At 39.5% G+C, this 21,253-nt stretch overlaps 1 protein-coding gene and 1 long non-coding RNA gene across 6 annotated transcripts in view; one reads left to right on the top strand and one right to left on the bottom strand.

The window, feature by feature from the left end:
* Positions 1-822: 822 nt before the first annotated feature.
* LOC135321137 (uncharacterized) lies at positions 823-20,093 on the top strand. The gene is made up of 3 exons (XR_010380604.1): positions 823-962; positions 1,549-1,737; positions 19,350-20,093. It is a non-coding gene; the product is annotated as an uncharacterized LOC135321137 (long non-coding RNA).
* NOSTRIN (nitric oxide synthase trafficking) overlaps positions 13,965-21,253 on the bottom strand; it is a 78,972-nt gene continuing 71,683 nt past the window's right edge. For 4 of the 5 annotated variants that reach the window (XM_064484884.1, XM_010982471.3, XM_010982473.3 and 1 more), the window contains 4 exons: positions 18,477-18,602; positions 17,641-17,755; positions 16,496-16,585; positions 13,965-14,183 (listed from right to left, as the gene is read on the bottom strand). In XM_064484884.1, the coding sequence (XP_064340954.1) occupies positions 14,047-14,183; positions 16,496-16,585; positions 17,641-17,755; positions 18,477-18,602 (468 nt within the window). In that variant the 3' untranslated portion in view covers positions 13,965-14,046. The remainder of the gene's footprint in view (positions 14,184-16,495; positions 16,586-17,640; positions 17,756-18,476; positions 18,603-21,253) is intronic. The other variant, XM_010982472.3, reaches the window with a different exon arrangement.

Here is a 21,253-nt window from a genome sequence, read left to right as displayed (position 1 = left end):
TAGAAAAGGAATACTGAGAGAGTTTTGTACATGGTCAAGGTTGGCTAAGATAAGATTGAACTTATATTAAGAAAATGAATTTTAAGGTAAAGTGGTACAAAACCAGAATTTGATTCTTTCTCTAAGAGAACAAAGTTTCCTTTTTTTTAAAAATTTTTTGTTTTGTTTTCTGTTAGAGGAGAAGTAATTAGATTGATTTATTGGAGGTGCTGGGGATTGAACCCAGGACCTTATGCATGCTAAGCACGTGCTGTACCACTGAGCTATCCCCTTCCCCTCAAAGTTTTCTTAAAATATTGAACTAATTTTGGTAATAGTTTGGGAGTTTTTTTGTTTAAGTGATGTTTTTGCCATTGAGATCTTTTGTTGTCAACTTGGGTAAATGAACGGGTCTTATTTCACAGTGTCCTGTGATTATACTTGACCAAATGTTTTAAAACTTTGATATTTTTGACAAACTTCTCGAAGATCAAATTCTAAATGAAGTTCGTTTGACCTCTAGTTAACTTTGAGGTTTTCCAAAGCATCCCTGGAACATCTCACAATACTTGTTTTCTCTCCATCTTTGAGAGAGGAATATCAAACTAGTTAGATTTATTAAATTACATGGGAAGCACTGTCAAATAAGTGGTGATAAAAACTCCTTAGATTATATCATATCGGTAAATGTTATTAATACAAACATTCTAGAAAATATCTGGAATTCCTAAAATTCTGTTACGTCCTGGTAAGTGATATCAGTCATAATTTTAGTGTATGTCACAGCAATAACCAAGTTTCTTTTCAGTTGCATTGTAATAAAAAAGTCTTTAATCTTTCTAAGTCTTCTGTCATTCTTAGACAATTATTGTTGTACTCTGATGCTTTTGCAAAAATGCTTCAGTTTCAAGAAGATTCATGAAAAGGACTATTTTGACAAGTTCAAGATTTCTGATAACTTTCGGGTCATACCACTGAACTGGGTAAGAAATTAAAGAATCCTAGTAGAAAACCTGATAGTGTCATAAAACTGTTAACAGAAGATTAAGATCACAGATTAGTCACATAGGACTGAGCGAACTTACAAGTATGGTTATAATTTGGGGGTTTTCTCTGAAATATTACTGGTTTTTTTAATCCATGCTTTCTAGATATAAGGAAACCTTCAAATTACACCTCTGTAAATAAAATGGAAACATCTTTTCTCTTTACCTGATCCTTCCAGAATTTACAAACTCTTAGGTTCCCAGCAGTTTTCTTAGGTATATAAGTAAAGCCATGCCCTTGGTATGGCTTTCCTGCCTTTTAAAGTTTAATCAGATTCTTTGTGAGACATTCTGGCACAGCCAGTTTAAAAGTCCATATGGTGAATTAACTAGATATTTGGTAGAAATGACAATAATTTTTAGAAAAGATTGTTTTAGTGAGTATTCTAGTTTTGTTCACTGAGGTCTGTATTTACTGGCTAAGACTTCCCAGGTAGCTCTTCGTAAAGTTTAGTTATTAAAAGGACACTCTAAGTTTATTTCTGAAGTTTATCACAGTAATCTAACTTTGGATGATGATCAGATTCACACCAGGAGATTGTTCATACTGGAAAAGACATCAGATAAAGAACTCGCAGCCACATTGGAAGGGACCGTGTCAGGCCTCTCCTGAATGAACTGAAACTCCTGTTTTGACACTTGACTTCGACTAAGACCAGCACTGCCAGACCAGCATGAGAAGATGACATCTGCAGTAGACAGCTGACCCAAGGTGCCATACCAGGCCTGTATACTGATAACTTTGACAATTGCTCATACTTTTGCTTGTGAGCCAAATGTATTTCTTGGGCTCAATCACTTGCATATTGATTTCAAAAATCAATCTAATTGCTGGGTTTATGGCCAATTACCTATGTCCTATATACCCAGGTTGCATTGGTGGATTTTACCTCTTCAAGGTTCTAATTAAATGGTCCTTAGAAACTATTTTACAAGAAAGTTTAGCACTGTGGAAGCTAATGTTACTAACAGTATCACTAGGTGAGACCCCTTTTACCCAGATAATTAATGATGTCTCTTCTGGTCCTTTATATTAGATGTTGACTATTGGGTAGCTCTTAACAGGACCCAGTGGATTTATGGAACAAGTTTATGATCTTGGCTCTAGCCAGGTCGGTTAGGGAGATGCACAATTGGTTTTCCTTGGACTCAAGGTCACTTACTGGCAGCATTGGAAGCAGCCTCTGCCAGTCTGTCCATCTGCCTTTAGTGCAGGCATGCTGGTCTCTGTTTTCCAATGGTATGACCATTTGGCCACAATGTTTGTTAACTCATCTTATGACCCATGAAGAGTCAGACTTTTGCTCTGAACAACATTCTTAACCTAGAGGAAATATTAGGAAAATGTTTTGGTTTTGGAGGATTTTGGCTTCAATCTTTGCAAAAAATGTTCCTACTGTGAATTTAGTTTATGGAACTTACAAATGATAGTGTCTTGCTTCTCATGCTGTGTGTAATCTGCTTATACTAGGATAATGATGTCTAAACAACCTGAAACTACAGATCACCTCTATAGTTCTCTAAAAAATAATAGGCATACATAATGCACATGTGAGGAAAACTGGCTTAAGTCCCTTATTGGACAATCTAGAACTGGCTGTCAGTCCTTGCTGAACATTCTGCTGAAATAACCCCCAAAAAGAGAATGAAGCTATTAGGACCCAGCATCAAGGGACATGATGAACACTGGGGCAAGCAAGCAGCCACCTTAGCTTTGAGGGACCAAATATTTGATCACCTAATGCTTTCTATGGAAAGATTAATGATCCACAGTGGAAATAAAGTTCATATTTTATGGCAAGACAAGAAAAATTTGAACATAAATTATTCTCCACCCTTTGACCTCCTCTCTTCCCCTACTGTGCATTGTGTATCTGCATTATGCAGTGACCAAACCTCTGTCATCGGCAGGGATACCTGCTCAACCATAATGAACAACTTCTCTTAGCATCAACAAGACAGCTCTTTAAAAGCTAACATTCCTTCTTGACCTTATAAGAAATCATGTGACCTGCCAGGATAATGCTTAGCTCTGGAATATGTAGACTATCAATACCACATCATTTGATATGCAGCCCTCTGTCTCATGTAACTGTGCCTTGATTTCTAACCGGTGGAATGGTTCTCAGAGCTTTCTAGATGTTCTTTCCAGGTTATAGTCCTCAAATCTGGCTTGAATGAAATTTTCCTTTTTTTTTCCTAATTGAAGTATATTTACAATGTTGTGTTAATTTCTGGTGTACAGCATAGTGATTCACAATATATTCCTTTTCTTACTCTTTTCATTATAAGCCATTACAAAGTATTGAATATAGTTCCCTGTGCTATACAGTAGGACTGTGTTGTTTCTCTCTTTTATATATAGTAGTATCTGCCATTTCTTTCTTAGATCAACTGATTAATTTTTTCGTCAACAATATTTAGAAAAAGATCTAATTTTGAAAATCCAAATGTAGAAAATTTATAACCAGTTTCCATTTTGCAATATACTGGTTAGCTGCTGTCTGTGTATAAATTTGCCATAGTAGGAGTCTATACAACACAGACTAGAACTCACTCAGCTTCCTCTAGGATTCCATTTTTATCACCATTCTTTCCTTATAAATTTGGTTGTATTTAGGTGTGCTGGCTCTAGTGGAAGCCACATAATACTGTCTCAGGATATCTTGGGCACACCTGAAAGCCATGGAACAACAGCCTCCATGCCTCCCAGCCCCTCTGTCTTCTCTCTGCAGTCTAGGGAAAGATTCAGGCCAGTTTTCTAGTTAGGGTTGGAGGGAGTTTCAGAGTTTTCTCCCTCCGTTGCCTCTTGTGCCTAGGACTTGACTCAGGGCTCTGCTCACCATCCTAGAGCAGCAGAATTTATGTGAGAAGAATGCTCTGGACTGGTGGGGATGCACTGACCCACCCCAGTGTGCGGAGCAGCCCTTAAGAACCATTGATTGGTATTATCACCAGAAAAAAAAGGCTTATAAGCTGCCCTAGAGATCGGAGTGTGTGCTACTAACCATTGTCATACCCTGTTTTAGCATGGGTTTGGCTGAAGGGAGTATTTTAATAGGGAGTACAGTGAGCAAACTATCCAGTTTTCCTAGACTGACTTCAAATTTTTCCTTGTTTTTTGATATAACTACATTTAAATGAATATATAAAACCGTATCAGAACCCAACTTTGGTTTTTGTGGACCTAGCTTGATTTAGAACTTAAATTGTATCAGCAGGATCCATTTTCTCAGCTGTTTCTTCTGGGTTGAGGCTCCATGTGGTAGATCCCAGCAATTTCAAGCTTGTCTCAATCTCTGAACCAGTCACCGGTGACCAGCGGGGTAAAAGTACATGCATTCGATTAGGCTAGATCCTCCTGAAACCTAGGTGTGGAGGAAGATTAACCTCGATAACTGAGCTAACAGTAGGGTAGGAGAGACTAGATGTTTAACATAAAAAAAATAGCAGATGACTCCTACAGTGAGTACATATTTCCTGAATTCCCAGCTTGAAATAATATCCACAAGGAACAAACATAAAACTTTAAAGATTTTTCATTCATTGAAACTAGAGAAAGACCATGTCTCATACCACAAATTTTTGATCCAGTGTTTTGAACCATCCAGTGAGAAGGCACTAGGTATTGATTCTGGAAGATCGTCTTCACCTTCAAGTTAGAGAAATGAAGACTTAAGATAAGAGACTGAATGAGTAGCTCCCCACTTACATCCATTTCTCCTCAAGGACCACCATTCTTCACTTCTAACTGGGAGGTGGAGGTGGGGCAAGACCTCTGAACAAGCCAACGTAGCAGGAAAGTCACAAAAGAATAGCATAGGAACCAGCCTTGTTGCTGGGATTCAAGATCAAACGTGCAAAGAAACTTGCACTATCATACCAGACTAGGGCCTTAAGCCATCGAAATTTGTATCAACTTTTCTCAGCTGCGAAGTTGATTCATTCCAAAATTGGGAATTGTTCAGGGCTGGCCACCTTATTCCAAGTTAATGCTTTTTTAACCTTTATGTGCCCATCACTGTTCTAAGCCCTTTACATACGTCTACTCATTTATAGTCCCTCAACAACCTGTGACATAGGTCCTATCCATAACCTTGTCCTACAGATAAGAAATCCAAAGTACAGAGAGTTCAAGTAACTTGTAGTCAGATAGCTGGTAAGTGTTAGGGTTGGGATTCAAACCCAGTGGGAGTCTGACACCTAATCCATGAGCTTCACCTAAATTGCACTTTATGCCTTTCTATGCTATACTGCAGGCGGAGTATGTGAAGACAAAGTTCTTAACAAAGATTCTAAACAAATTGAATTTCTATAATAGAATTTAGCTTTTGTGTCTGTAGAAGTATAATGATTAAGAGAAAAAAAGGTAAACTGTCTTGAAAGCAGGGGAATATGTTTTGTCAGGATACTCAATACCCGGCCTTAAAACCTGGGTGTCGCACTAAGAACTGTCTCTAGGTGTTTACGCTGCAGTTATCAACCCAGGTCTTTATGGAAGTGGTGGATGGGGGGCTGTTGACTTATGTGTAAGTCTACATCTGTTCAATCAAATATAAGGGCCTTAATTTTTCTTTTTTTAACTTTTTTAAAAATTGAAGTATAGTCAGTTTACGATGTGTCAATTTCTGGTGTACAGCACAATGCTTCAGTCATACATGAATATACACATATTCGTTTTCATATTCTTTTTCACCGTAAGCTACTACAAGATATCGAATACAGTTCCCTGTGCTATACAGTATAAACTTTTTATCTATTTTACGTATACCAGTAAGTATAGCTGCAAATCTTGAACTCCTGATTTATCCCTTCCCACCCACTTCACCCCAGTAACCATAAGTTTGTTTTCTATGTCTGTGAGTCTATTTCTGTTATAAATAAGTTCATTTGTCCTTTTTTTTTTTTTTAAGATTCTACATTACATATGAGTGATATTATATGGTATTTTTGTTTCTCTTTCTGGCTTACTTCACTTAGAATGACATTCTCCAGGGCCATCCATGTTGCTGCAAATGGCATTATTTTATTCTTTTTTATGGCTGGGTAGTATTCCATTGTATAAATATACAACTTCTTTATCCAGTCATCTGTCGATGGACAAGGGCCTTAATTTTTGATGTTTACTATGTGCCAACCTAGGAATATTCTGGTGCTGATATTATTAATATATTAGCTTAAATTTTAAAGTTTGATACATTATGAAAATTGCACTTTGAATGATTAAGAACACATGTGAAAAACAAACCAAGATATTCCATTAAATGTACTCTATCCATTTTATTTTGGATGGTATGTTGTAAAAACAAAATAGATAACTTTGAGCTTTTAAAATCTTCCTGATATGGAAATAAAGCATAAGATACATAGATAAGAGATTTTCTTAAATGAGAAAAAATATGCACAAATAGTAAAACTGATTGAACTGGAATCCAAGTGGGGTGGACTAACCTATTCTGCATTTCATAATAAAATGGAACAGCAAGATTTCTACAATTAAATTCAATCACTAATTAAGTTAAAAAATGGAATCAGCACAAAATCTGCCAAAATGTGCTACTAATGGACTTAAAGTTTCAATTTCCCGGCTAATGAAGATTAAAAAGTGTTGCTTTGCTTCTAATACAGAGGATTCTTGTACAGAGACAATTAGTTTTATTTTGTGTACCATGACAGTGAATTCCCTGTTCAGCTACCACCCTAGCATAGTATCTGACACACAGTATAAGCTTAATAAGTATTTGTTAATACTGAACACATTTCTAGACTGAGTATAAAATTATTGAAAGGGAAATTAAATACACCTTTGGAAAGGAGCTGACTTGTTCGGTAATACCTACAGGCATGTTGCTGAGATGTCCAACAATTTTTAGAAGGTAAAGATGGCTCTACAGGCAATTCTTGGCTTAATGACAAGCCAACTGAGAACAAGAAGACCCTTTCTGAATAAGACAAGGGTTTCATCTAAGTAGACGGAGTCCATCAGTTAAGTAAGTACACTGAAGGATATACAAGCTACTTAAAATCAGCTCCTTTCTTGGTGGTGCTAAGCATATTGTAGTGTGAAGTATGAACAAGGTGTGGGGTGATACATGAAGAACGTTTGGAGTTTAGACACGTTACTCCCTTCCCTTAGCAACTAAGCAAGCTAAGGCGAAGGTCTAACAAATGGAAAAAATTCCAAGAAGTCATTTTTCTCAGCTTGACAGATTTTTACAAAAATTCAGAGAGGCAATATTTGAGATTCAAATAAATGTGATCTGTTTAATGGTAAATCTTGAATATGCTAACTTTTTTGTGAAAAATTCTGCTTTGCAGCATCAACATGGTAATATGGAAAAACTTGAGAATTAAGATGTGGTCCAGTCTTTGCTCTACTGTTAAAACTCATCGATGATCGTAGGCAAGTTCTTTAATCTTTCTGAACATCAATTTTCTATCTGGTCGTGCTGCACGATGTGTAGTTTCCCAGTCTTGCCATTTTATTTTCTGTTGATCAGGTCAGTTTTCTTCTATTTCAACTAAAAGTAATTATCAAGAATGTTGAATTTTCTTATTTTATTTGTATCTATATAGATTTTCATCATGAATCTTCTAGTGTGGTGATTAATGTTAATAGGCTTTTTTAAAAAATGTTGAATTAACTTTGCCTTTCTGGAATAAATCCAACTTAGTCATAAGTGCAGTCTTTTTTTTATTTTTAAATCATGTTGGATCTACTTTGTGAAAATTTAGAATTTTTATGTCTATAGCTATAAATGAGACTGGCTTATAATTTTCCTTTGTATATTCTCTGTTGTTGGCATCATGGTTATCCTAGGCCATACACCCTTGAAAGTAGTTGAGGTGTTTTTCTATTTCTTAAAAAACTTTGATTGTTTTTGAACTCACAGATAAAACTGGGCCTCTGTTTTCTTTGGAGGAAGATTTTTCTTAAACAGTCATTAAATTTTTTAGTAGTTACTGAATTATTCAGTTACTCTATTTCTTCCTGAGTTATGATAATACATATTTTTTGAGAAATTTGTCTGTTTTGCTGATTTTTGCAAATTAATTGGTGTAAAGTTGTTGATAATTTAGTTTTTGGCATTTGCTGCATCTGTGGTATGTCTATTTTTTTTTCTTAGAAATAATATGCCTTTCTCTTTATCAAGTTCATTTTCTTTTCCTTTTATTTAAACTGAAGTATAGTTGATTTATATACCATTGTGTTAGTTTCAGGTATGCAACAAAGTGATTCAGTTATACATATATATATATGTATAATTTTTTCAGATTCTTTTCTATTACAGGTTATTACAAGATATTTAATATAGTTCCCTGTGCTATACGGTTAGGACATTTTTGTTCATTTCATATATAGTATTGTGTATCTGTTAATCCCACACTCCCCCCACCCCTCCCCCTTTGATAACCATGTTTGCTTTGTACGTCTGTTTCTGTTTCGTAAATAAGTCCATTTGTATCATGTTTTAAGATTCCACATGTAAGTGCTTTAACGATATTTGTCTTTCTCTGACTTAATTTAGTATGATAATCTCTAAGTCTATGCATGTTGCTGCAAATAGCATTATTTCATTCTTTTTTAGGGCTGGGTAATATTCGTGTGTGTGTGTGTGTGTGTGTGTGTACACTTACGTACGTACGTATATATCACATCTTCATCAATTTAGGTTTGCTTCCATGTCTTTAGTATTGTATATAGCGCTGCTATGAACATTGGGGTGCATGTATCTTTTCAAATTAGAGTTTCCTCTGGATATGTGCCCAGGAATGGGACTGCTGGATCATATGGTAAGTCTTGTTTTAGTTTTTTGAGGAATCTCCATACTGTTTTCCATAATGGCTGCACCAAATTACATTCCCAACTGTGTAGGAGGGTTCCCTTTTCTCCATAGCCTCTCTAGCATTTATCATTTGTGGGCTTTTGAATGATGGCCATTCTGACTGGTGTGAAGTGATGCCTCATTGTAGTTTTGATTTTGCATTTCTCTAATAATTAGTGACATTGAGCATCTTTTCATGTGCCTATTGGCCATCTGGATGTCGTCTTTGGAGATATGTCTACTTAGATCTTCTGCTGATTTTTTGAGTGGGTTGTGTGTTTTGTGATGTTGAACTGTATAAGCTATTTGTGTATTTTGAAAATTAATCCTTAGTTGCATCGTTTGCAAGTATTTTCTCCCATTCCGTAGATTGTGTTTTCGTTTTGTTTTGTGGTTTCTTTTGCTGTGTGAAAGCTTTTAAGTTTAATTAGGACCCATTTGTTCATTTGTTTTTATTTCCATTACTCTAGAAGACTAAATTGCAGCAATATTTTTTGATCAATCAAAGCATGTTATGCCTTTGTTTTCCTCTAGGAGTTTTATAGTATCTGGTCTTATCACTTAGTTTTGATGTTGTATTTTTTCCTTTGGAACATATTCCTCTGCTGCCTCATTTTGCCTAATTTCTATTTGTATTTTTATGTATTCGTTGGGCTAGGTATGTTTCTCGACCTTGGAGAAGTGGCCCTATGTAGGGAATGTTGTCACTCAAGGGCCAGCTGGTCCCAGGGTAGGGTATGGCCTGTGTTTGCAGATTGGGTTCCACAGGCTGCAGGATCGTAGTTTTCTTAGTTCTGTTGTCTGCCCCCTGGTGGGTGTGGAGGGTCTTGTGCAGGCCTTCTGGTGGGAGGGGCTAGGCCCTGGGCCCTGGCCCTCTGTTGGCAGGGCTATGTCAAGGGGTGTGTCTAGAATGTGCTGTGGGCTTAGGAAGTCTTTGGGCAGCCTGTCTGGGGGTGGGGCTGTCCCCCACCCAGTTAGTTGTTTGGCCTAAGCACTGGAGCCTACAGGCTGTTGGGTGGGGCCAGGTCTTGGTGCTAATGACTCAATCACGATTGTCAGCCTTGAGCAGAGTTCATGCAGATAAATGCTCCCATACATATCCGACTGCCACCAGCTTTTATGTCCCCAGGTTGAACCACAGCCCCCTACCCTCCTTAGGAGACCCTTCAAGAGCAGTAGGTAGGTCTGGCCCAGACTCCTATGAAGTTACTGCTTTTGCCCTTGGTTCTGGTCTGCATGAGATTTTGTGTGCTTAAGAGTGAAGTCTCTGTTCTTACCCACTACAGTAGCAGGAGCCCCACAGGACCTGGGGACACAATCCATAGCCAACAAGTACAGGGAAAGATGCTCAGCATCACTGGGGACATACAAATTAATACCACAGTGAAATTAAAACACACCTGCTGGAATGGCTAAAACTTTAAGACTGATAATAGCAAGTATAGATAAAGGAGGGATGGACTAGGAAGACCAGAGGGATAGACAGAGCTAGCTGCTCACTCTGTAATATCAAGATATGGCCTGTACCATGCTTTCATTTGCCAGTAAGATTATAAGTAAATGACTGAGAAAGAGGAAGAAAATTCTATTTTGAGAGTGTGTCGTGTAGGCCAAAGTATTACTTCTTCCCTGAGCCAAGGAAGAGCACAAAAAAAGAGGATGGGGGTACCTAGCTATAGCAGCCCGCATGATGGAGAAAAACTCCAGTGAGGTGGTCCACCCCGCTCACCTTAAGAAATTTGGTGCCTCAAACGGAGGGAATAGTCCTTTTTCAGAGCTGGCTCCCTGGGTTTTTCTCCAATTTCTCGAACAGTATTCCTTCCCCAGTGGGCCAGCTGTCGTTTGAACAGTGCTCTCAGGAGTCCTTCAGTAAACTAGTGGTTCTCCAGAGTAAACTTGCATTAGAATCACCTGGAGTATTTGTTGAACCACAGGTGGTTGGGTGCCAGCTCCAGGATCTCTGAGTGAGTCAAGTTGGGGCTCATAGCCTCCATTTCTAACACAGTTTAAGATTATTTGAATCAGTGCTGCTGGCCTGGAGAACCACTGGAGTGGGCACTTGTCATTTGCCCCAGTGTCAGGAAACTTCACACCTGGCTGGCCTGGTCCCAGTCCCTTCGAGGTACTCCCTGGTGTCACCCCCTCTTTGTTGTCTCCAGATCTCTATCGTTAGTCCTGAGCTTAGAACCTAGACCTTTCTCAAGCCAGTTCAGTTTTCTTCCACTGCTAGTTCAGCCTCTCTTAGCCCACAGTTCTTTTGAAAGAGTTTCTAATTCTGTGCAGGTGTACTTACTCTCACGTCGGGTCAAAGCTACTTTCCTCCCATTCTTCTGACCCATGACCGGGTTAGTATCCACTGGGCAGATTTCCCTGGCAGTGGACATCATGTGTCCATTAGTTTCCCTGAGCTGAGCTACCAATTGCATAAGCACAGCCTGGATTCTCTAGCTCGCTGACGTCTGTCTCCTGTCTCTGTTGCTGCTCAGTGTGAGGCCGGGGACCCTGACCCTCCGCTGGATCGCAGCACACGGGAATCTCCGACATTGTCATCAGCTGCATTCTCTCTACAAAAGGCTCCTGTCTTCTCTGCTCTTTCCCCACACCCTGGTCCAGGTCCTACCTTCTCATGCCCCTGCCCCCAGGCCCGTCTTCCCTGGGTTATACGTTCTTCCTAAGTAACAGATAATGAAAGAGAAGAAATAACAACTGATACCATAAATGTACAAAAAACCGTAAGAGAAACTATGAACAATTATATGCCCACAGATTGGACAGCCTAGAAGAAATGGGCAAGTTTCTAAGTAACAGACAATGGGATGTGGTGGTCTTTTGATTCTAATACATTTCTCTTGCTCCAAATCAGGGTGATTACTCCCAAGGCCATCATGACTCTGAGGGAGGAGGAGAAGCTTTTCCTTGGAAGGTAGAAAAAAGTTAAATTATACTCAAGTTACTAATCAATGAAAGCCTTATAATACTGTACAATATAATATTCAATTTGGGTTTAAAGTAAGTTTTACTAACTTTCTGATGGATCAGAATGGATAATATTCATTATGAACATTAATTAACATGGGTAATTGGAAATGCAAAAAAGTGAAATTAATCTTTCTGGTTGACAGTATAATGGATGTATCAGCTTCTACTCTACTATAAAGGAGATTAAGTTGAATAATGCCTTTGATATTTTCAGTAAAAATCTGGCTCAGACCTCTGCTGTCTATATTTCAGGTTGTTAATGTTGCTAAAAACTTCCTGACATATGAAAACTGCCTAGTGTAGTATAAAAGCCCAATTAATATTAAAAATTATTTTATTCTCTGTGGAAGACTTGGGCACATCATTAATCTTCACAATATGCACTGAATTTTTACCTATACCTAAATCTACGGAGTGCAATCCCCATCTGTCCAGCCAGAAAATTCTTGGTGTACCTAGTCTGTTAACTAGATAAAAATACAAATATAGTTGGGAATAAGGCTATAATGTTTCTTTGAAGTTTGAAAATCACATATCACGGGTGCAAAAAAATTTTGCAGCAACACTGAAACAGGAAAACCATTTTTTTTTAGGAAGTAAAACTACTTTATGAAGAAAGAGGAGTCCCTTTCTTTGAAAGTTACTTACAAAGAGTTTCAGGGTCCAGCCACATTATCATGACTTTCTTTATACAAATGATGCAGTGTAGGCTGCAGTAGATTGCTGCACAATTTTTTATCCATCAAGGCTTAATGGAAGGAAGTAAGATGAAAAGGAGATATAATTTCAGATTCTCTGTTCATGGTCTAATGGCCTATTATTCAGCCAACTTTCTACATGTGGAAAGCCTTCATTAATACATCATTAGGGATGAGATTAAAACTTCAGATCTGTTCTTCTAGGCTGTAAGTGATGTCTCATGTAACAAATTCTTCTTGAGCTCCTTCGAACCTGGTATCTGTATCTATAAATATGTTAGTTATCTCCTGCTACAGAAGTGTAATAGTGCAGAGTATAAAAAATATATGTACCTTGGTTTGAAAAGTTCCTTTTTGAAATCTGAAATATAAAATCTGACAAGTTAAAAAAGGGGGGCAGTGTAGGAGAGTAATAGAATGATGATGGATTTTAGTTACTCTTAATGCCAGACTATATGGCATAAAAGTAAACATACCCACACGTTCTATTAATGCCATGACCTTCCAAAGTGAATGGTGTGCGTGCTGTCCAGTGTGACTTAGGTCATTTTCTGAAAGCTGCTGCTGGTACCACTTCTCTCCGTTCTAAAATGTTCCCCTTGGAAAGAATTTGTGGTCTGCCCTCTCTCATTCTCAACCCTTTCCCATTATAGGGCATTTGAAGAAGCAGCATAGATCTCTCTTAGAATTTTCCATTTTGACAGTAAATTTTGGTTTCTACAACTTTCCATCCAAACTAGAGACTTATTAGCATTTAAAATGTCTTTGACTAGGAAGTTGCTTTAGGTATTCCTTTCATCATGTCCTAGTTGGGAAGTACAGAATTCCTGGTTTCTGAATTGATTGGTATATGAAGTTTCCAACTGGGCAAGGAGGCATATAATTTCCCAACCCTTTCCTATCCACCTTGCTCTTATTGTCAGATCCCTAGCCATCTCTGGCTCATACTTGCCCTCTAAGAGCAGTTCTGATTGTGGGTACAGAGTATACAAGCCATTACCTCAGAATATCATTGGCTCAGGATGGAACTCCATTCTACCCTGAGATCTCCCACCTCCTCTTCTGAGCGTGCTGACTCTTGGCCTCAGCTCCTGATCTGTGTTCTTCCCCATATCCCGGGCCCTACTTGACCCTTCATGGGCCTGCTGTGGCCTGTTAACCACCCAAAATCAGAGGAAGAGGATATCTGCATCCTAATCTCTCTTGTGCTGCCAGAAAACTATCTGACTTCAGGCTGAACCTCCCTGGACTCAGCCTCTTTCTCGGTGAGGAGGGGCTTTAGTGGGTTATCTCTAGGGCCTCTTAGATGAGAAAACTCAAGGAGCTGTGGGGCTTCTTTCCTGCCTCCACCTTCTGACTGTTTTAAACAAATAACCAAGAGTGCAAAGTGCCATTACCTGCAGGGAGGACCCCATCACCCAGTTAGAAAGATTAACTTGTAAATATCACAGTATTTACCTTTATTTGCACCACATTGTATAATTTACAGTGTGTAAGGCGGTGCCTTGAGAAGCTTGTTTATGCTTGTGAAGCTGTGTTCCCAGCACTTAATGGAAGCTCCTCCACATATGCGGCAGGAAAATGGCCTTTTTTCCCCCTTAAAGATCCAAACCACCATCCTTCTTCTTTTTTCTTGTGTATAGTCACAATGTCACCTGTGAAAACACACATCTAGTTAGATGGGTTTCTGCAACTTAAGCACATGCCTGAGCCTGATCAATAGTTGTTTTTTTTTTTTTAATGGAGGTGCTGGGGATTGAACTGGGGACCTTGTGCATGCTAAATTAAGCATGTGCTCTACCACTGCACTATACCCACCTCCCAATAAAATAGTTTCTATGGAGATTCTTTTTTCAAGGGGTTACATGGTAGCATCACTTTCTGCATGTGATTCAGATGAAGCAAGGTTTATTGAACACTTCTGTATGAAGAAAGCAGAATGCAGTGAATATTAACAACAGTTTTGTTCCATAAAGTAGTTTGATTAAAAACAAAATCACTTTGGATATAGCTGATGGGTTGTCACCAAATTTTTTGTGTCTGTGCTTTAGGGTTTCTTGTGGTGGCCACGATAGTTTGATGTGTTGACTACTAAGGGTATGTCTCAGCTACCAGACTTTTCTTTAGATGAAGGCAGTTTCTCTCCATATGTGCCAGTTTCACAGTCCAAAGTTCCAGCTCACAGCTTTGCACAACAGTGTAACTCCCCCACTCAACAATTTAGGTAACTTAAATATCAGTTTGAAGCAATGATTCAAATAAATACAATTCTTAAACACATGGCTCTTCTCTAATTCTCTATTTAAAAAAAAAAACAAAAACCCCACTATTCTCTCTTGTGAGAGTCCTTTCTGGCTGCTTCCTACACATCAAAGTGGAAATATCCGCTTCCTTCAGGACCCAAGAGCTACTTTATCTTTAGCAACATTATGAGATAATTTTGTCTTTCATTCTTTTTCCCAATAAGTTTCTTTCTAGGGCAAAGGAGGCTGAAACCCCCTTCTATCTCTCCTTAGTTATATCACTAGTCTTGCAGGAGGTCATTCTCAGACTCAGATCTCCATCTAGTGAGTTCTCTCAGGTCAGTAAACTGACACAATCTACTACTGAAAATTCAAACAATTTACAATTTTATTGCCAGCTTTCCTAGGCCTCCAATGTCTCGTTCACTTTAGAGAACCCACTGAAGATAAAAGGTATAAGTAGGCTCTGCAACCAACAGAGAACTGAAGACAAACAAGGTAATCAATTTATCGTGTATAACTATGTAATTCACACTCAGGACCCTGGGTTCTAGGTGGCATCTGAGAGATGTGTTTTCATTCCCATGAAGAGTGGGAATACTGCATTCATGTACTCAGTCATTGGTGTTGGTAGCCTTAGGATGGCATGATGCGTCACAAAGTAACTTCTGTTAACACAACTTTTAAATTAAAGGCAATATCGATTTAAGACTAATGGAGGAGAAGGTCTACTTTCTATTTCCTTTTTTTCTTGTCTTACCTTTGAGCTAGAAGGAAAAGGAATTAAAATTGCCTGGAGCACTCTAACTGGCAGGCTGAAAAGGATGCACCCATTAATCAGTAGCCAGTATGTGGTGTCCCAGTTTGGCTGCAGGATTTCTGTTGACTTTCTGTTGGCTCTGGGTGCCACATCCTGGTCATGGATAATAAGCTTTCTCATACAACATAGTTCTTTCTCACTAACCTTTTCACTTCCAGACCTCTGCCTTGGCAACCACATTTGGATGTTAAAGCTAACTGGACACATAAACAAAGCTGAGGCTGGTGACTTTTTAATAATCGAGGTCTACACAACCCATTAATAATATACAGCCCATTACATAATATTTCTCCTTGTGAAAGTGACACAAAGGAGGAACCATAGGTTGGTCATGAAACACTTTTTTGAGAGAAGTGGGAGAAATATTAAGCTGGGAGTCCTTTGGCCCGGGTTCTAGAACTTGCACTCTTACTAAGCCGTGAGAGGAAGTCACTTCATACTCCTGTGTGTGCAGCTTTCTGAGAAGGAAAAAGGTGGAGTGGCTCCCTGTCTAGTCACTTTGTTACCAACATTCTGTCCCAGTGTAGCATTGAACTAAGCATGACTCGGTTTCTGAGTTCAAATCCTGTGCTGCTACTTTAGCTGAAGTACTTAACCTCTCTCTGTGTCAGTCTCCTCAGTAATAAAATGGGCATAAATAATACCACCTACCTCAAAGGGTTTTATGAATATAAACTGGACAGTGTGTTTGCAACAATGTCTGGCACGTGGTAAACACTGTATAAATGTTAGCTCTTTTTATTATGTGAGCTTTCTTTTTGATGTGCTTTATCTTCTAAGAAGGGTGATTATTATAACCTGAACTGACTTGACCAGGTAGGAACTTCCACGGCTGCTGGAGTTTTAGTCAAGTGAAAGAGTTCAACACGGGAAAGCAGTTCATCTGTTTGAAAATGATTCTTACCTTTTTCCAAATCCAATTCATCATCTTGCCTGGCTTGGAAAGAATACAAGGCCTTGCAAAGACCATTGCCGAGCTGGGTCACACCGGAGGCTGAAAGTTGGATGGAGTTATGATTACCATTGCTGGGCCAGCAGATGAGATGAACATGGTGGGAAGCGCGTTAATTATTTAGCCTGTGGCACAGAGCTTAAATCTACTGAAATCTCAAAAGGAAAGTTTATAATTGTACATAACATTCATTCTCTGATTCAGTAACCTTTAGGATGTACATACTATGTGTATGAACTGTGTATATTACATAATCAAAAGCTATAACATAGTAAAGTCTGGAGAAAAAAGTTATTGTAGTAGCAATAGTAATGATCATTTAAAATATTTGTTTCCCACGTGACCTTAGTCAACATCAGTTAGCTAATCTGTGTGGTAGTTGTATTCATCTTTTGGAAAACAAACGCTAGTTGTGCCGACCACAGTAGACACTGAGAACAGGTGCATCCCCGGCTACTGAGAGAACTGTTTCTCAAATAACGCAAGCTTGAGTCTTCAACATTACCATGTGGACTATAATGTCCTGGGTCTTACTGAAACCTTTTTGCCAAGTTCTACTCAAGAAACTAGAGAATCAAGGTTACGATAACTGGTTGAACAATGAGGGAAAATGATACGCGTGTGTGTGTGGTGAAAGGCAGTGGAGTGTGTGGATGGACCAATGACTGAAGTCAGGTGACTGACTAAAGCAAGTGGGTAGGCCTTGTGGTCACTGTGTTTCTCGCAGAGAGAGGGGATTTCCATGGAAGTTTGGAGGAGGCTGTGGAGACAGCTGCTGCGCTCCTCACGGTGGTTCAGGGCTGTGTGTGCGGACAGCAGACCGCAGGCTGCCTGAATAACATTGATGCCAGTTACCCGAGGCACCTTCTCATGTTACAGAATTCTTTTCCCCACCTCCACTCCTCTTGAATCCTTCCCCCATTTTGGATTACATTTGCACAGAAAGCTATAAGTTCTAACAACTTAGTCAGTCCTAAGTGAAATGTAAATTTCTTTGGGCTGATTTATGTAAATGTGGCTCTGAAAATAAAATATCAATATAGTAAGGTGCTTTACCGATAGAACTCAGCCCAAACTTACTCCAGGCATGAGATTACCTGTAGATGAAGAACTTGGCATTCTTTGCCCTCCAGAAGATGCCTTGCTCATAACAGTCTCTAATCTCTTCATCAGAAATGGTCGAGTTATTTTTACAGAACTATGTGTCTGCTGCTGTTCAAATATTAAAAAAAATCATTTTTAACAAAAGTAACACTTCTCCAGCTGTTTTCCTCAAGTATTTGTTTTTCAGTTGTTGGGAGGAGGATATAAAGAAATGATTCAAGGCACTTCTAAACCGGACTGCAGTGCATTCTTGTTTCTGAAACCTTAATGTTTTCAGAATTAGATAATTACTGTATATTATAGTCTGTGTTTCCAATACTCACCTGCACCTCTAGGCCAGATAACATTCACAACATCATTTACATAAATTCACCTTTAATGGGCTTTGATGCAAGTGAAATTATCATGACTTTGTATAATTGACTGAGACCTTTTTAGGGCTTGAGTCTCTTAGAAAACTGTCCCTTCATCACAAGCTGGTTACAGCTCCCTCTTCTGACAGGAAACAGAAAACAGCTACCTGTGTATGTTCACTTAGGCCTGTATGAATACTAAAATTTTGATTGGAAAGAAATTACTATAAAAGCATGTTAAAAGGATATGGTTAAAGTATGAGCAGAAAGAAGGAACCCAATGTGTTCTAAACTCATTAATTTACATATGAACACAAAAATATTTGTGTTTCTCTTAAATTTACGTTTAAAATTCTGCAGTTGGGAATGGGCACGCATGGTATATATAATTCATTACAGCTTTTGGCCCTGATGATGCTTGAAGTCATTCCACCCAGCAAGCTCAGTTAAATTATAACCGACCTCTTAATTTTTACCTTTTCTTTCCACTTGAAGATGGAGTCACTACAGGGATGGCTGGGCTGAGGTCTTTGCTCAAGTTCTGCTAACACAGATGACAGTTTGTAGGAGTTTGCTTGCAGAAGGTCTAGTTTCAAGTTGGTCTGTGGATATATCATTTGACCATATGAGTAAATTTCTAGAAAATGAGGCACAAGTGGGTGGGTAAAGGGATCTCAGGATAACTTCCAAAATGACAGAGGTCCAGAGAAGTGCACATTCAACTCATATGCTGAAGGGCACAGAAAATGCTGAAGAAAATGGAAAAATGGACCCTTCAAGTAGTATGCAGGAAAGCCTCAGCTGTCGAGTGTGTCTTATTGTAGACTTTTGTAAACAGGGTAAATCAGAAACCTTGACAGATTACTCAGCATCTTGTGGAAATGAACAGCTCTACTCAATTTTCTGCTGAGGAACGAGAATAAGTGTTGACTGCAGAAGGGAAGCTTTTGGGGGGCTTTGAAGAAAGGAAATTGAACCAAAGGCACTTAACATGGTGAATCGAACTGAAACTCTTATCAACAGAATCAAATGAAAATGATGTGAGGCTGGTGGTGGTGGGGTTGCTATTGTTCCTTGAAGAGGTGAGGTCTTCTATTACCCAGAAAGTTTGCCAGTAACACTTCCAGAAACTGGAAGCAACATTCTGGGGTACATGAATATAAAAATGAAGAGTGAAACTAAAGATACTCTCCTAGTCTCTCCCTGTTCTCAACTGGACCTTGAGCTAGAAACTTGCTAATGACTTCTTTGTCAGGCTGTGTTCAGTCTGGGTAAATCAGATCACAGAATCTCAACATTGGGAGGGGTCTCCTTATCCAGCCTTGTCCTCACTGCTGTCTCTTCCACAGCTCCAGCATGGGGATGCCCAACGCTGACCTCCCTGCCAGGGGCTCACAGCCATGGACTGAACACCTCCAGTGGATGGGGAAGGGCTCTAATCCTCAGACAATCCACTGTGTGGTGGGTAGGCTCCCCTAAGATGAAATCAAAAGCTCCATTTAGCTTCTACCCTGAGACCTAGTCTGCACTTGAGAGTGTCCTAGAGCAAGTCTCCCTCCTCTTCCCTGTGGCAACCCTTCCTGTATCTGAAGACACTATGTGTTCTAAATACTCCCGGTTTCCCCAACAATTTCTCACAGCATTCTCGCTTCAAATATGGCACTTCAAGGACCAAGAGCCAATGAATTAGAAAGAATTTAAGTGAAATAGTTTCCTCTTGCAAGAAACCTTTCCTGTGTAACACAGGCTCTACCACTGTCTGTCACAAGTTTCCCGCCACCAGTTGCTGAGGTGTGTGACCGAGTTGCCTGGATGTTTGGCATCCCCTAGTTGAAGGCCCTTATTTGCTCCATCACTAGTTCATAAACACCGTAAATTCAGGGGTCAGATCCTCTCCATTTCGTATCCTCCACTGTGTGAATCAGGCCAGTTGTGTACCCAGATGATCCTAATACATGTTCTGTGCTGGCAACGTCAATGACAAAATTCTATGCAAGAACCCAAAGAAATAAACTTACAATGCCATCATAAAATGCTCCATAGGACTTTCTTTTGGTTAGTACCATTTGCAGCAAATCAGCTAACTACAGATTTTGTGCTGTCACAGAAAACGTTCTACAGCTCGTCTTACGATTTCATCAAATTTGTAGCCGTATGTTGCTGCAAGGATGTTAGACCTGTTCCCAAGTGAACAGAATTTGAGCCTTTCTTTTCACAAGAAGTATCAGATTTATTTCTGCACTAGTACCTCCACTAAAGGAAAGCCTCTGGTGAAAAACAGATAAACTGCACCTGGCTGCATCTGTCTACTTTCACCAAAGAACTATAGAAACTGCCTGCTTGGACAGGCACCTGATCTTACAAGAGGGTTAGGAAAACTGGCCCAGCTTCCTGGATCTTTCAGAACATTGCTACCAACTTAATCTCTTCCTGAATTTTCTCAGTTTAACCCCAGTCAGTATCCTCTCACTCCAGTCAGACTAGAAACCTCACATCTTGCACACATAGGTCATTTTTATTCTTATATAAAATTTTCGGGCCTTTGCTAACTGCCCTTTTAGTGCGGCTCCCTCTGAAGAGGCGGCGTCGCCCAGTGACCCCCACAGATGCCTGGGGGCCGCCGCTGTCCAGGCTTTCAGCACCTCTCCCCGCCCTCAAACAGCTTTGGCCTCTAAAGTTGTCTCCCTTGTTTCCCTGGAAGCTCTCACCTCACACCCCAGACCCCCTTCTGTGCAGCCACATCTCTCCTTTCTCCTATTGTTCTCAGAAGATCCTGATGTTAGCTCAGGGACAAATGGAAACAGCATCTTAATAATTCCCAGGATGTCAGCTCTCCTCTGTGCACTGTGCCAGCATTTTCTAACTAATATTTCATCCTCACAAAAACCGTTGGAGGTAGGTTCCAATTTCCCCACTTTCAAGATGAGAAACTAAAGCTGTCCCAGGTCCCTGTAAACGGCTGAGATCTAACTGCAGGCCTTTCTGAATGCAGACCCTGCATGTTCCGTTACTTCTGTCAACTGGGCTAAAGTACACGTAGTTTCCAGACCTTGACTGAATGGTTCTATTTGGGGAAATTCTATTTTAGGCACATTTCCCCCCAAGGAGGACACTAAAGAGCCAACATTTCTAAGTAATTGGATTTTTCCCGAGTCCTCAAACCACCTGTCAAGGAGCTGACCGTACAAGCTCTCTGACTAGACTGTTCTGTCATGAGAAAGGAAAGGCAAACAGAGGTCAAATGGGCCAGAAA

This window comes from Camelus dromedarius, chromosome 4, assembly GCF_036321535.1.
Source record: "Camelus dromedarius isolate mCamDro1 chromosome 4, mCamDro1.pat, whole genome shotgun sequence".
NCBI classification, from domain to species: Eukaryota; Metazoa; Chordata; class Mammalia; order Artiodactyla; family Camelidae; genus Camelus; species Camelus dromedarius.
The sequence above is the reverse complement of the archived record's forward strand: the minus strand, read 5'-3'. Positions and strand labels throughout refer to the sequence as shown.